We start from the raw sequence: 13,209 nt of genomic DNA on the forward strand, positions 1-13,209 counted from the left end.
GATGGGCAGCCTGGTGCTGGAAGATGGCGCGCTGGTGCGAGGGCGCCCCTTCGGAGCCCCCAGGGTCGCCGCCGCCGGGGAAGTGGGTGAGTGTGTGCGAGTTATTGGGGGGGGGGTCCAGGTGGGGGGGGAGGGGGCACAAAGGCGGGACCCCCCCCAGCCTGTCCTCCTCCGGGTCCGCGCCTGCCCCGCCCCCAGGCCGAGCCCGCTCCCTCCACGTGGGCGAGGGGCTGCCCCTCCTGCTCCTGCTCGGGGGGGGGCGATGGGGGTCCCCCCCCCGAGATCCGGGCCCGGCAGCCCCGAAGCGCGCCCCGGGAGGGAGGGAGGGAGGGAGGGAGGCCGCAGCTGCTGGAGAGCGCCTCTGAGCGCGTCCCGAGTGCCGGGGCCGGGGCCGGGGGGGGGGTTTCGCCTGGGGCCAGGCCTGCTGGGCTGCAATGGGGCTCCTTGGCATCTGGATCGGGCCCTTTCTCTGCTCCCCCGCCCAGGGGGCTGGGGGGCTCCTGATCACCCCCGAGGAAGCAAGCCTGGCTGGGGGGGGGGTCTCCTCTCACGCCCCCCTTCAGGCTTCTGAGACTTTACTTTGAGTTGCAGAAATAATCCTGGATAAAGGGGGGGGGGCAAGCCCTTTCAGGGCCCCACAGAGACCTCTGGCTAATGCCAGTTTCTCGGGCCCCAGCCCATCATAATAGTAGTAAAATGACAGAGCATGAAAACAAAATAAGACCCCCCCAAAAGAGTGAGACTAATGTGCAGCTCTAAGCTGAGACCAGGCTCTGCGCTGGGCTAGATGACCCCTGAGGGTCCCTTCCAGCTCTGCAATTTTGCGATTCCACGATCTGGACTTGAGGCGCCTAAAACAAGTCCTGAAACTTCCTAAATGCCAACAAATGGATCAGTGTCTGCGTGTGACGCCCCCTTTGAGGTCCAGGCCAGGCAGCCCCCCTCCTCCGCTGCCCTCTCAATTGGCCTGAGGGGGGTCCCAGAAGCGGGCACTGGGGCCGCTGTGTACCCCCTTCCTGCCCCCCTCCCCTCCTGCAGGGGAGCAGCACCTGATACCTGAGCGGCTTCTGGCGCACTTCTAATTATCGTCACCTGAGAAGGGATGTGCTGGCGTCGGGATTGGCAGGACCGAGATCAGCGCGGCCCCAGAGAACGCGGGAAGGGGGGCAGGGTGGTCTAGGTCCAGGGTTGCTGCCTCTCTGCTTCCTCTGAAACCCCCTGGGGGGTCAGGCAAGAATAATAGTAATAATAATAATAGTAATAATAATAATTTGTTGTTTGTTCCCTTCCCATCTGGCTGGGTTTCCCCATTGATGGCGCAGCGGCTTCTGTCAGGATTCCCCCCCATGACCCTCCAGCCCCCTGAAGTGGCTTTGGCCAGGTACCTGGGGGTGTGGCCAGCAACCCCCCACAGATCGAGGCAGGAGGACTGACCCTTTGGCCAGGGCCTGGCGGTGCTGACCAGGCCTCCTCTGGCTTCCCTCCACAGTTTTCCAGACAGGCATGGTGGGCTACCTCGAAGCGCTGACGGACCCCTCCTACAAATCGCAGATCTTGGTGCTGACGTACCCCCTGGTCGGGAATTATGGGGTCCCGCCGGACGAGGAGGGTCCGTACGGGCTCAGCCGGGTGAGTACTGGCAGAGATTCCCGGTTCTGCTTCACGTGGCTTGTCATCGAGATCAATGAGCGGCTTCTCAGCAGAGGCCGATATAGATGACACAGCCGCATTTCACGTCCGGTCCTGGGAATAAGCTGGTCATTGAGGGTTCTTGCCGCTGTCAGAAAGGCCAAGCATTAGTCCTTTGGAATCCGGCCTGTGCTTGTATTTAGAGAAGTCGTAAATTAAATTTGTTTAAAAAAACCTTGATCGGATCAACAGGGTTCATGCAGGGAGCTAAGAAACAATCTTGCAGGACTGAAATGGTAATTCGCTGCCTCTGCAAATATAATGATGTGGATCCCAGGTGGGCCTCTCTGTGGGGCGTATCCCGCTCTCTCGCAGCCCCCTCGCGCATCAAGTGGGGGAGGAGGGGTCCTCAACATGCACTGCAATGTCCTTCACGCAACACGTGGCCCGGAGTGCCTTCCATCAGCTTCGGCTGGTGGCCCAACTACGCCCCGGTCTGGACAGGGATCACCTAGCTACTGTTGTCTATGCTCTGGCAACCTCAAGGTTAGATTACTGCAATGTGTTACACGTTGGGCTGCCACTGAAGACGGTTCGGAAACTGCAGCTGGTGCAGAATTCAGCGGCCAGGTTGCTCACCGGAGCAAGACGGTTTGAGCATATTGCACCAATCCTGGTCCGACTGCACTGGCTACCAATTAGTTTCCAGACCCAATTCTAAGTGCTGGTTTTGATCTATAAAGCCTTAAATGGCTCAGGACCACAATATTTCATGGACAGCCTCTCCCCATATGAACCTGGATCCTGAGATCATCCTCTGAGGCCCTCCTTCGTGTGCCTCCTCTGCGAGAGGCCTGGAGGGGGGCAACAGTGGCTGTGGAATGCTCTCCCCCCCAGGGAAGTCCGCCTGGTGCCTTCATTATACACCTTTAGGTGCCAGGCAAAAATATTCCTTTTTAACCTTTGATTGATCTGATTGTCCTCCTCTGCCCTTTTAAAATGTGGGTCTTTTCTCTGGGGGTGTTATTGCGTTGTTGTTTGTGTTTTGATCATGTGTTTTGTGGTTTTATTCCGTGATCCACCATGAGACCCCCAGGTATAGGGCATGTATATAAATTCTAATAATAACAATAATGATGTTACATCGTCAATAATGATGTTGACGATGATGTAGTTAAACTGTGGAGGCAAAGGTAGCCACCAAGGCTTTGAAAGAGGATGGGACAAATTCACGGTGGGCTCTCTGTGGCTGCTGGCCAAGATGGCGATGGTCCCGCTCCACAGCTGGAGGCAGCCGTGCTTCCAAAAACTACAGGAGAGTTGTTCTTGTGCTAAGATCCTGCTTGCTGATTTCCCACTAAGGACACCTGGGTGGCCCCTGGGGAAACAGGCTGCTGGACTAGATGGGCCCACCTGGACGGACCCAGCAGGCGCTTCTGATATTCCTTAAGACTGTGATGGTGGGATGCTGGCCCTGATTCCCTCTCCCCTTCCTCCTCCTCCTCCTCCTCCTCCTCCTCCTAGTGGTTTGAGTCCAGCTCCATCCACGTTGCTGCCCTCATCGTCGGCGAGTGTTCCCGAAACCCCAGCCACTGGAGCGCCACCACCTCGCTTGACCACTGGCTGCAGGAAAAGGGGATTCCTGGCCTGGAAGGTAAGCCCAGGGGCCAGAGGTCTGAGCCTGTTGGTGCCCTCCCTCAGCTGCACCCCCAGACACATCATACCTACACATCACAGAAAAGGCGGTCTGCAACGGAAATCTGAGTGCGTTGTTTATCTCCTGTCTGGCAGGTTACCTGTTAATGATCACTTGATTGAATTACCTGGGGAGCCTAGTCAGCCTTTTGTAATGATAAATACTTTGTTCCTGGGCCGGGTCACAGGCTCACCCTATTCATACACAGACATACCCTTAAGACAGGATTTGTGAAGGAAAAGACAATGGGGAGGCTTTTCCATTTTCCTTCTACCTTGCAGAGAAAATATCTGAGGTCAATTTGGGAGGGACAAATGCTTTCAGGACTTTTTCTGTGGGGTTTCAGACATGTGGTTTATATATTTATGTACCTATTTGCTTGGTACATTTATGAACATTTATCTCATTTATCTTATCTTATAAGACCTTAATTTTTTTTATTTCACCGCCAAGAGTCCTGTGGGGGAAAACACATAGGTGGAAAATGCAGAAATGGTGGGGGGATTATAGACACCCCCCAGGAATCCTCGTGACAAATACTCAGGTGTTTCCCCCACATTTGGGATTCTGGGAGGGAGCAGCCTGGGAGCAGACGGGGGCCTCTCATTCCCAATCTTACAGGGGGGTAAAAGAGCTTGTTCTCCAAAGCACCCTGTCCATTGTGGATTCCTCCGCCCCCCCCCAGCCCCCTTCCCTGTCGCCCCCACTTTTCCTGCTGCTGTTGATGGAAAAGACCATCTCTGCACGATGCAAAATGTCAGCTGAGATTGGATTTAGTGAACCCAGGAGGAGCCGTGGGGAACAAAACAAACACGGCATCCTCATGGGGAGGGAGAGGCCCTTTGGAAAGGGGGGGCACTGAAAAGGGACATATGAGCCCCCTTCATGTATCTGAAAGGCGTCCCAAGCTTGTTTTCTGATGCTCCAGTCAGTGGGACACAAAGCAACAGATGGAAATGGCAAGAAAGAAGATTCTGGCTAAATGCTAGGAATAATTTTCTGCACCTAAGAGCTGTTGGACAGACGCCCTTGCCAGATGGCAGACTCTCCTTTGCTAGAGGTTTTAAGCAGAGGTCAGGTGACCATATGATCCACCAGGAGCGCTTTAGTTGTGCTTTCTGCACTGCGGGGGCTGGACTACATGACCCCTGGGGTCCCTTCTATAATTCCGCCAGGTGGCAGGGAGAATTTGCCCCCACAGAAGTGCGATGAGCTGTTCCCTGCCCCTCGGTGGCTGGACATGGCTGTGCGTCTCTGCCCAGGGGCCGCTCTGTGGGGCTGCCCTGGTTCTCCCGCTGAGCCTGGCAGGGGCTGCGAGGGACGCGCAGGCGGATGATGAGCCTGTCCTGGCGCTCACTGGCCCCTTGTGCTTGCAGGAGTGGACACTCGCGCCCTGACCAAGAGGATCCGGGAAAAGGGCAGCTTGCTGGGCAGGCTGGTGCCCGATGGTGTCCCCAACACCCACCTGCCCTTTGAGGACCCCAACAAGAGGCACCTGGTGAAGGAGGTCTCCCTCCAAGTAGGTGGGGCAAGAGGGGAGCTTGGGTGGTCGGACCTGGAGGTGGCTTGGCTGCCCATGAGGGGGTCTGCTTTTGTGCATGGCAGAGTTTGCTTCTGGGCCTGCATGTGGGCCTTGGCATTGGGGGCTTAGCAGCAGAACAGGCTGTGCTCCAGTCTCCACGGCTGGAGGTTCCGTGGGCTGCTTGGACGTAGAAAAATGGTGGGAGGAAGCAGCTGGGGACCCCCATGGGAAGAGAAGCCTGGGAAGAGAAGGTGTCAGTAGCAGAAGGGGTAACAGGACTTGGTGAGCGGGGAGAGTCTGTGCCAGAGAGCAGTCCAGAATCGGAGGCAGAAGCTGATGCAGGAGAGGAGAGAGACCAAGAGGCAGAGATGCCCCCCGCCCTCCTGTGACAAACTCCCTTCCAGAACCAGAAGAGGCATGAAGAGGGAGGGGGCAGAGACAGGCACACCAACAAAGTCTCAGATTGCTTGGAAAGAACCTGGGAAAGGAGGGGGCTTAGGCAAATATCAGCCTCATGGGGGGAAGATGCACCAGGAAGAGTAGCTGTGGTTTCTAGGCCTCCTGAGCAGACCTTGTTTCCTTGAAGAAAGAGCTAACTTCATTGATGCCGTGCGATTTCTTGCTGCCTTGCTCCTGGCAGCAACGCTTTTGAATGCCATTTCCTGGGAAGCACAGGAGGAGAGAGGGCTCTCGTGCCTGAATCCTGCTTGTGGGTTTCACAAAAGAGGCACTGGGAGGACAGGGTGCTGGGTTCGATTTCACTGCCTGATCCAGCAGGCTCCCCGTAAGTTCTTAAGCAGAGGGTGGCCAGGAGCACAGAGCCATCGTGGGCCAGCACCCCAGGGGTTGGGGGTGTTTCCTGGGCCAGCCTGGCCCCTGAGTGCCCCCTGCCCACCCTGAGAGGCCCCCTTTCTGGCCATCAGCGTCACTCTTCCTCTCTGCCTCCCCCCGACTGACTAGGCTCCCCGCCTCTTCAACCCCGGGGGATCCGTCAGGATCACGGCCGTCGACTGTGGCCTCAAGTACAACCAGATTCGGTGCCTCTGCAGCCGTGGCGCAGCCGTCAGAGTGGTGCCCTGGGACCACCCCCTGGACAGCGCAGGTGAGCGGGGCGGCCGGGGCCCGGGGGAGGCTGCTGGCAGGAGCCTTCCTGGGCGCTGGACGGACACAGGGAAGGGAGGCCTTGGGTCTGGGGGCTGCCGAGGGTCTCTCCTCGCTTGGTGAAGGGTCCCAGCTTGCCCCATTTCTGGATTCTCCTCCCAGAGTTCGACGGTCTGTTTGTCAGCAACGGCCCTGGAGACCCCCAGCTCTGCCAAGTGACGGTTGCCAACCTGCGCCGCGTCCTGGAGCTGCCAACCCCGAAGCCCGTTTTTGGGATCTGCCTGGGCCACCAGCTGCTGGCGTTGGCCATCGGGGCCAAGACCTACAAGATGAAGTAGGTGTCTGTGGGGGGAGAGTCAGGGCAGTCACGCAAAAGCCCCCCCTTTTTTGCAGCTGACGGTTAACCTGTGGAACTCCCTCCCCCAGGAGGCAGGAGTGGCCTGTCAGGAGTTCAGCCTACACTTGAGTAGGACCCTGGCAGAGACACCTGCCCGACTGGCTTTTTCCCTCCCTTGACTGGCTTGTTCCCTCCCTCCTGGTCAATCGTTTGGGAGCTTCAAAAGCTTTCTTCAGCCCAAACATCACAGTGACCGATGCCAGGCGTCACCAGCACACTTGGGGATCCGCAGAGTTTGTGCATCATGCGTAACAGACCTCAGCAACTCAGCATTTTGGCTAATCTACTTTATTTACATATAAACACACACGGAGCACTGCAACATGACTCCCTCTCTCTCTAGCATCAGACAGCAAAGAGAGAAAACAAAGGACAATAGTCCCACTTCACGGAACACAGTAACACAAACATCCTGTCTCTGTCACTTCCTGCTCGGTAGAGTCAAAATGTACACCGTCATGTGGAAGACAACAATCCCATGACTGCAATTATGGAGCAGGAATTCCAACATGGCCACCAACCTGGATGGCTTTCAAGGAGGATTGGAAGTTTTTAAGGCCCAATGTTTCACTGTGTTTATTATATTGTGTTGGAAGCTGCCGAGAGTGACTGGGGCAGCCCGTTTTGATGGGCAGGGTGCAAGTAATATATTATTATTAGCACCAGGAGTTGACGCATTCATGGATGGCTCCTAGCCAAGTTGGCTCTGCTTTCCCTCTGCAGTTGGTGCTTCCCAATCCCCGTTTCTGGTGCCTGGATCCTGCTTGCTGGTTTCCCATAATGGGCATCTGGTTGGCCCCTGTGAGAACAGGAGGCTGGACTGGATGGGCCACAGGCCGGATCCAGCTGCAGGGCCCTTCAGGACAGCAGAGGCCACCTCTGGCCATTCCTGTCTCTCCATCGCATGTTCGCGCTGGGCACAGAAGTCCTTTGGCTCCTCCCTCTGGCCAGGCCTGACTGCCCCCCTCTCCCCACTGGGCAGGTACGGAAACCGCGGGCACAACCAGCCGTGTCTCCACGAGGGCTCCCAGCGCTGCTTCATCACCTCCCAGAACCACGGCTTTGCGGTCGACTCGGCTAGCCTGCCGGCCGGCTGGTCCCCCCTCTTCAGCAACGCCAACGACCTCTCCAACGAGGGCCTCGTCCACGACTCCAAGCCTTTCTTCAGGTGAGAGGCGGTGGGGGGGTATGCATGGGGGGGCTGGGTGTCTTGCCTCGCTCCTGCCCCCTTTGGAGTGGGGAGTACGGTGCATGGCAGAGCGCATAATGGGAGTTGGGCCAGAGGACTTTTGGGTTCCCCTCCAACTCTCTGTGCGCTGGCAGGGTCTCCCCACACCCCTGGGGCTCCTGACCCCCCAAAGCCTTTTCTCTCCCCCCCACTTCAGTGTGCAGTTTCACCCGGAGCACAATGCTGGACCGACAGACCTTGAGTGTCTCTTCGACATCTTCCTGGAGACGGCGCGAGGCCAGGCGGAGGGAGCGCAGAGCCCGGAGACAGGTGCCTCTTTAGAATCATAGAATCATAGAATCAGAGTTGGAAGAGACCACAAGGGCCATCGAGTCCAACCCCCTGCCAAGCAGGAAATTGGGGGGGCAGGTCTGGCCCCTAGGGACTCCTATTTGGGGACTGGCTTTTTTCTGGCCCACGTTGGACCAGTCTGGATAGTTAGTCTTGGTGAAGACTTGACGTTTTCATCCCCAAAAAAGTTTTTGATGGGAGTTTCTGCTGAAATGAGGCTGCATTTTAACATTGTAATTTAATCTTGTTTTTTAAGTCGTATTTCATTCAATTGTTTTTATACGTGGTGTTAGCTGCCCTGAGCCCGGCCTTGGCTGGGGAGGGCGGGGTATAAATAAAATTTATTATGATTATTATTAGGGACGCGGGTGGCGCTGTGGGTTAAACCGCAGAGCCTAGGACTTGCCAATCAGAAGGTCAGCGGTTCGAATCCCCGCGACAGGGTGAGCGCCTGTTGCTCAGTCCCTGCTCCTGCCAACCTAGCAGTTCGAAAGCACATCAAAGTGCAAGTAGATAAACAGGTACCGCTTTGGAGGGAAGGTAAACGGTGTTTCTGTGCGCTGCTGCTCTGGTTCTCCAGAAGCGGCTTAGTCATGCTGGCCACATGACCCGGAAGCTGTATGCCGGCTCCCTCGGCCAGTAAAGCGAGATGAGCGCCACAACCCCAGTGTCGGCCACGACTGGACCTAATGGTCCGGGGTCACTTTACCTTTATCTTTATAATTATTATTTTCCGCCTTGCGTGCTGGTGGGGCCTGCCCCAGTCTCTGCCCTGTCCAGGTTGAGGTATCGCAGGCACCTTGTGTGGGGCTGGACCACTGTCTTAACTGAGACGCCCCCTTTTTCTTTCTCTCTCCCCCCCCCTCAGTTCGTGAGCTTCTGCAACAGCGCCTCTGCTTTGCCAAAGTGCCCCCTGCCAGCAGCACTGCCCGACCCCACAAGGTGCTCATCCTGGGCTCAGGGGGGCTCTCTATAGGGCAGGCGGGTGAATTTGACTACTCTGGCTCCCAGGTGAGTTGAGGGAGGGAGGGGAGGGCGATCGATTGGATTTGACTGATCGTATTTCCATGCCACTTTTTCCCCATTGAGACGCATCCCAAAGCAGCTTACTAAACAATATGTAGCAATAATGTAATTTTATTTTACCCTGTTTACATTATTTGCAGGCTACCCTTCACTCCGCAGAGTGAGGAGCAAAGTAATGAAAATAGTAAGAGAAAAGCAGTCTACAAAAATTGGAAAATCATGTAAACAATATCAATAAACAATTGTATCATAAACAAACAAAATTACAACATGAATTTATATTTGTAATTTAATGAGCTGGGAGCTAAGTAATGAAAACACAGAAGACCAATGTTCAGAAATTACAGAAACAGCACCAATAAAGAACTAAAATTTATCATAAACAAGCAAAATGTACAACAGAACAAATATTTTGCAATTTAGCCTTGTGTAGTTAAGATTTCAGATCATCACAGGGGCAACAAAAATCATATAATTAGCAAATCAGGAATTGCAATCTGTAGAGCACTCTTGGGAAACCTGCAACTAAAAAAAGAAGCTAGACATCACAGTGACCACAAAAGTCATGTTTATGCTTAACAAATCAATGTGGCATTTATAATCTCTAAACCAATAAACAAGATAGCAACCAGAAAATATGCTAAACCCTAGTAAATTAACACACACTACCCCCCCCCCGCATGACTCATACTCCTTCACTCTGTTTACTAAAATACACAGCCACAGACACAAGCCGTACAGAAGGTCCCCGATCTCACAGAAATATCTGCAGCAGATCTAGACTTTAAAGTTCCTAGGTGGGGGGAGAGGCCTTGGGGCTTTTGGGGGGGGTGATGGGCGGGAGGTTGTGGTGCTGGGAGCATGTGGGGCCTGTCACAGTGTGGGTGTGGCTGAGATTCCCCCCCCCCCTCCAGCATCTTGTGGAGGTGCTAATCTCTCCCTATCAGCCAAGGCCACGCGAAGCCTTGCAAACTGCTTTCCCACACTGGGACGGCCGCCCTGCGCAAGTGCGCTGCTTCAGATTGTGAACGTTGTGGTTGCAAATTGAAGGTCGTTCCCTTGACTGGCGTCCTTGTTGGCAAGGCGGTTGTGGGTGGGGAGGGACCGGACCACACACACAACACACACGACTGACCCAATGCCCTCTTCCTTCCCTCCCTGCCAGGCCATCAAGGCCCTGAAGGAGGAGAACATTCAGACGGTGCTGATCAACCCCAACATTGCCACTGTGCAGACCTCGAAAGGCCTGGCGGACAAAGTCTACTTCCTGCCCATCACCCCTGACTACGTGGCTCAGGTGAGCTGAGCTCCCCCCTCCCGCCGTGGGATTGTAGAATTCAGAGGGACACGCAAAGGGCATCTAGCGCAACCAGCTGCAACTGGTATACGGAGTCATCTGGAGGCAGCAAGTACTGGCTGCTGCTACCCCTCTGCTCCAAGAATTTGTTCCATCCTCTTCTAAATCTGCCCAGGTTGGTGGCCCTCACTGCCTCTTGTGGCAGCGAGTTCCGCAGTCGATAACTCTGCGCTGCATGAAGAAGGGCTTTATTCTCTCTGTCCTGAACCTTCTGGTTTATATACATATATTTTTATTATTTTTTTAACATATCATTTCCCACAATTATTAAACATACTTTTATATCTTATACAATTTTTTTTACTTCCATCAATGACATCTAAAAGTTTTCCAATCTTTTCACTTAATTTACATTTCTTACTTTCACTACATAAATATCATAACCAGTATCTCTCTTCTTTCACTTCTTTGCAGTATTTCATTTATTCCTCCTTACAAAACTTCTTGTAGAATCTCTGGTTTGGAATCCTACCTGTCATTTTATCCCATTCTGCGTAGTCCATTAATTTCATCTGCCATTCTTCCTTTGTCGGTATCTGTCCTGAACCTTCTGATCTTCCTTGGGTGCCCCAGAGTCATACGGTTACGAGAGAGGGAGGGAGAAAAGTCTTTCATGTAGCAGGGACTTCAGCGGTGCCTGGGTGGCCCCCAGAGCTTTGGAGAGATGTGTTGCGTTAGGAGACTGCGCCCGTGTGACAACTTCCTCTGCTCCTCCCTTTTCAGCCCCCTTCTGGTTCTGCAGGAGGAAGGACCTGATCCTTCACTTGCTCTGGCCTGCCTCTTCCCCCAGTTCTGAATCTCCTCCTGCCTCCAACTCTCGCTTCCTGGCCAACACAGTTCCCCACAAACCGCTGCCCCCCCCTCCCAGGCGAGGCTCCAGCCCCCTTTCCGCTGGAGTCCCGCCAGTCCCCGACACCTCCTTTCCCTGCCCCCAGGTCATCAAGAACGAGCGCCCCGATGGGATCCTGCTGACCTTCGGGGGGCAGACGGCCCTGAACTGCGGCGTGGAGCTGACCAAGGCGGGGGTCCTGGAGCGCTACCACGTCCGCGTCCTGGGCACTCCGGTGACCTCCATCGAGATGACGGAGGACCGCAAGGTCTTTGTGGAGAAGATGGAGGAGATCGGGGAGCACGTGGCGCCCAGCGAGGCTGCCTGCTCCCTCGAACAGGTGAGGGGGCTCGCTCAGGGTGACCACCTTCAGTCTCAAGGCTGGCCTTTCCTTTGCGGGGGGGGGGGAGTCCCCAAGGCAGGGGGGGGAGGGCTTGTTCCTGTGGGAAGAAGGTCTGGAAGAGCCCTGCTGGCTTCTCTTTGTCAAGGGGGGGGGGCTTCTGAAAATCAGGGGGCGGGGAGGCTGCTATATATGAGTGGCTACAAAGGGGCAGAGGGGTCCACCCCCTCTAAACACACACACTGCCCCCAGCTAATAGTAGTAATAATAATAATAATAATAATAATAATAATAATAATAAAATTTATTATTTGTACCCTGCCCATCTGGCTGGGTTTCCCCAGCCACTCTGGGCGGCTTCCAACAAAGATTAAAAATACACCAAAAAGTCACACATTTAAAACTTCCCTGAACAGATGTTTTCTAAATGGCAGGTAGTTGTTTATCTCTTTGACATCTGGTGGGAGGGCGTTCCACAGGGCGGGTGCCACCACCGAGAAGGCCCTCTGCCTGGTTCCCTGTAACTTCGCTTCTCGCAGGGAGGGAACTGCCAGAAGGCCCTTGGCGCTGGACCTCAGTATCTGGGCAGAACTATGGGGGTGGAGACGCTCCTTCAGGTCTACTGGGCCTTTGAGGCCGTTTAGGGCTTTCAAGGTCAGCACCAACACTTTGAATTGTGCTCGGAAACATACTGGAAGCCAATGTAGGTCATTCAAGACCGGTGTAATATGGTCTCAGCGGCTGCTCCCAGTCACCAGTCTAGCTGCCACATTCTGGATTAGTTGCAGTTTCTGGGTCACCTTCAAAGGTAGCCCCATGTAGAGCACATGGCAGTAGTCCAAGCAGGAGATAACCAGAGCATGCACCACTCTGGCGAGACAGTTTGCGGACAGGGAGGGTCTCATCCTGCGTACCAGATGGAGCTGGTAGACAGCTGCCCTGGACACAGAACTGACCTGCGCCTCCATGGACAGCTGTGAGTCCAAAATGACTCCCAGGCTGCGCACCTGGTCCTTCAGGGGCACAGTTACCCCATTCAGGACCAGGGAATCCCCCACACCAGCCCGCCCCCTGTCCCCCCAAAACAGTACTTCTGTCTTGTCAGGATTCAACCTCAATCCATTTGCAGTGCGAATGGACTCCGAGAACTTGTGTCTGTAAGGACTGGCCGACGTATTCCTTCCGCTGCACAACGTGATTTTACCTATTAAATGCTGGGTCTGTGGGCACTGCAGGGAGCCCCCGGTGGCTTCCTGGGCACTGCCTGGAGGTGCCCTTCTCTGGGCACCCTTGGGGCCCACCTGGAGGAGGCCGGGCCCCTCACTGCTTCCTCCCTCCCCCCCCAGGCGCAGGCAGCGGCTGAGAGGCTGGGCTACCCTGTGCTTGTGCGCTCTGCCTATGCGCTGGGCGGCCTGGGCTCCGGCTTTGCCAACGGGCGAGAGGAGCTGACGGCGCTGGTGAGCCAGGCCTTTGCCCACACCTCCCAAGTGCTGGTGGACAAGTCCCTGAAGGGCTGGAAGGAGATTGAGTACGAGGTGGTGCGGGACGCCTACGACAACTGCGTCACGGTAAGCGGCGGGGTGGGGGTGGGGGGGTCTTCGCTGGGTACAAGGAGGCAGGGCTGGCAGTCACAGGACCCGGTTGGTCCTCACCTGTTGGATCTCTGCCTGGAAGCGGCCAGGCCGGGCAAGTCTCTAATGGTTCCTGGAAGTGAAAGGAAATCACAGCTATAGGATCCCCAAGAGAGATCCCTAAAAGGTTGTGGACTCTGTGTCCTTGGAGGTGGTTGGGTG

The 13,209-nt window shown here is 55.2% G+C and overlaps 1 protein-coding gene across 1 annotated transcript in view; it reads left to right on the plus strand.

Moving 5' to 3' along the window:
• The window catches only part of CAD (carbamoyl-phosphate synthetase 2, aspartate transcarbamylase, and dihydroorotase), a 44,903-nt gene continuing 31,694 nt past the window's right edge, over positions 1–13,209 (plus strand). The window contains exons 1-12 of the mRNA XM_081854425.1: positions 1–86; positions 1,490–1,629; positions 3,154–3,283; positions 4,702–4,844; positions 5,808–5,949; positions 6,111–6,282; positions 7,328–7,513; positions 7,731–7,843; positions 8,733–8,875; positions 10,056–10,187; positions 11,183–11,416; positions 12,763–12,984. Coding sequence (XP_081710551.1) covers positions 2–86; positions 1,490–1,629; positions 3,154–3,283; positions 4,702–4,844; positions 5,808–5,949; positions 6,111–6,282; positions 7,328–7,513; positions 7,731–7,843; positions 8,733–8,875; positions 10,056–10,187; positions 11,183–11,416; positions 12,763–12,984 — 1,842 coding nt within the window. The 5' untranslated portion in view covers position 1. The remainder of the gene's footprint in view (positions 87–1,489; positions 1,630–3,153; positions 3,284–4,701; positions 4,845–5,807; positions 5,950–6,110; positions 6,283–7,327; positions 7,514–7,730; positions 7,844–8,732; positions 8,876–10,055; positions 10,188–11,182; positions 11,417–12,762; positions 12,985–13,209) is intronic.

Source organism: Podarcis erhardii (assembly GCF_964252035.2).
Source record: "Podarcis erhardii genome assembly, chromosome: 3".
Classification (NCBI taxonomy): Eukaryota; Metazoa; Chordata; class Lepidosauria; order Squamata; family Lacertidae; genus Podarcis; species Podarcis erhardii.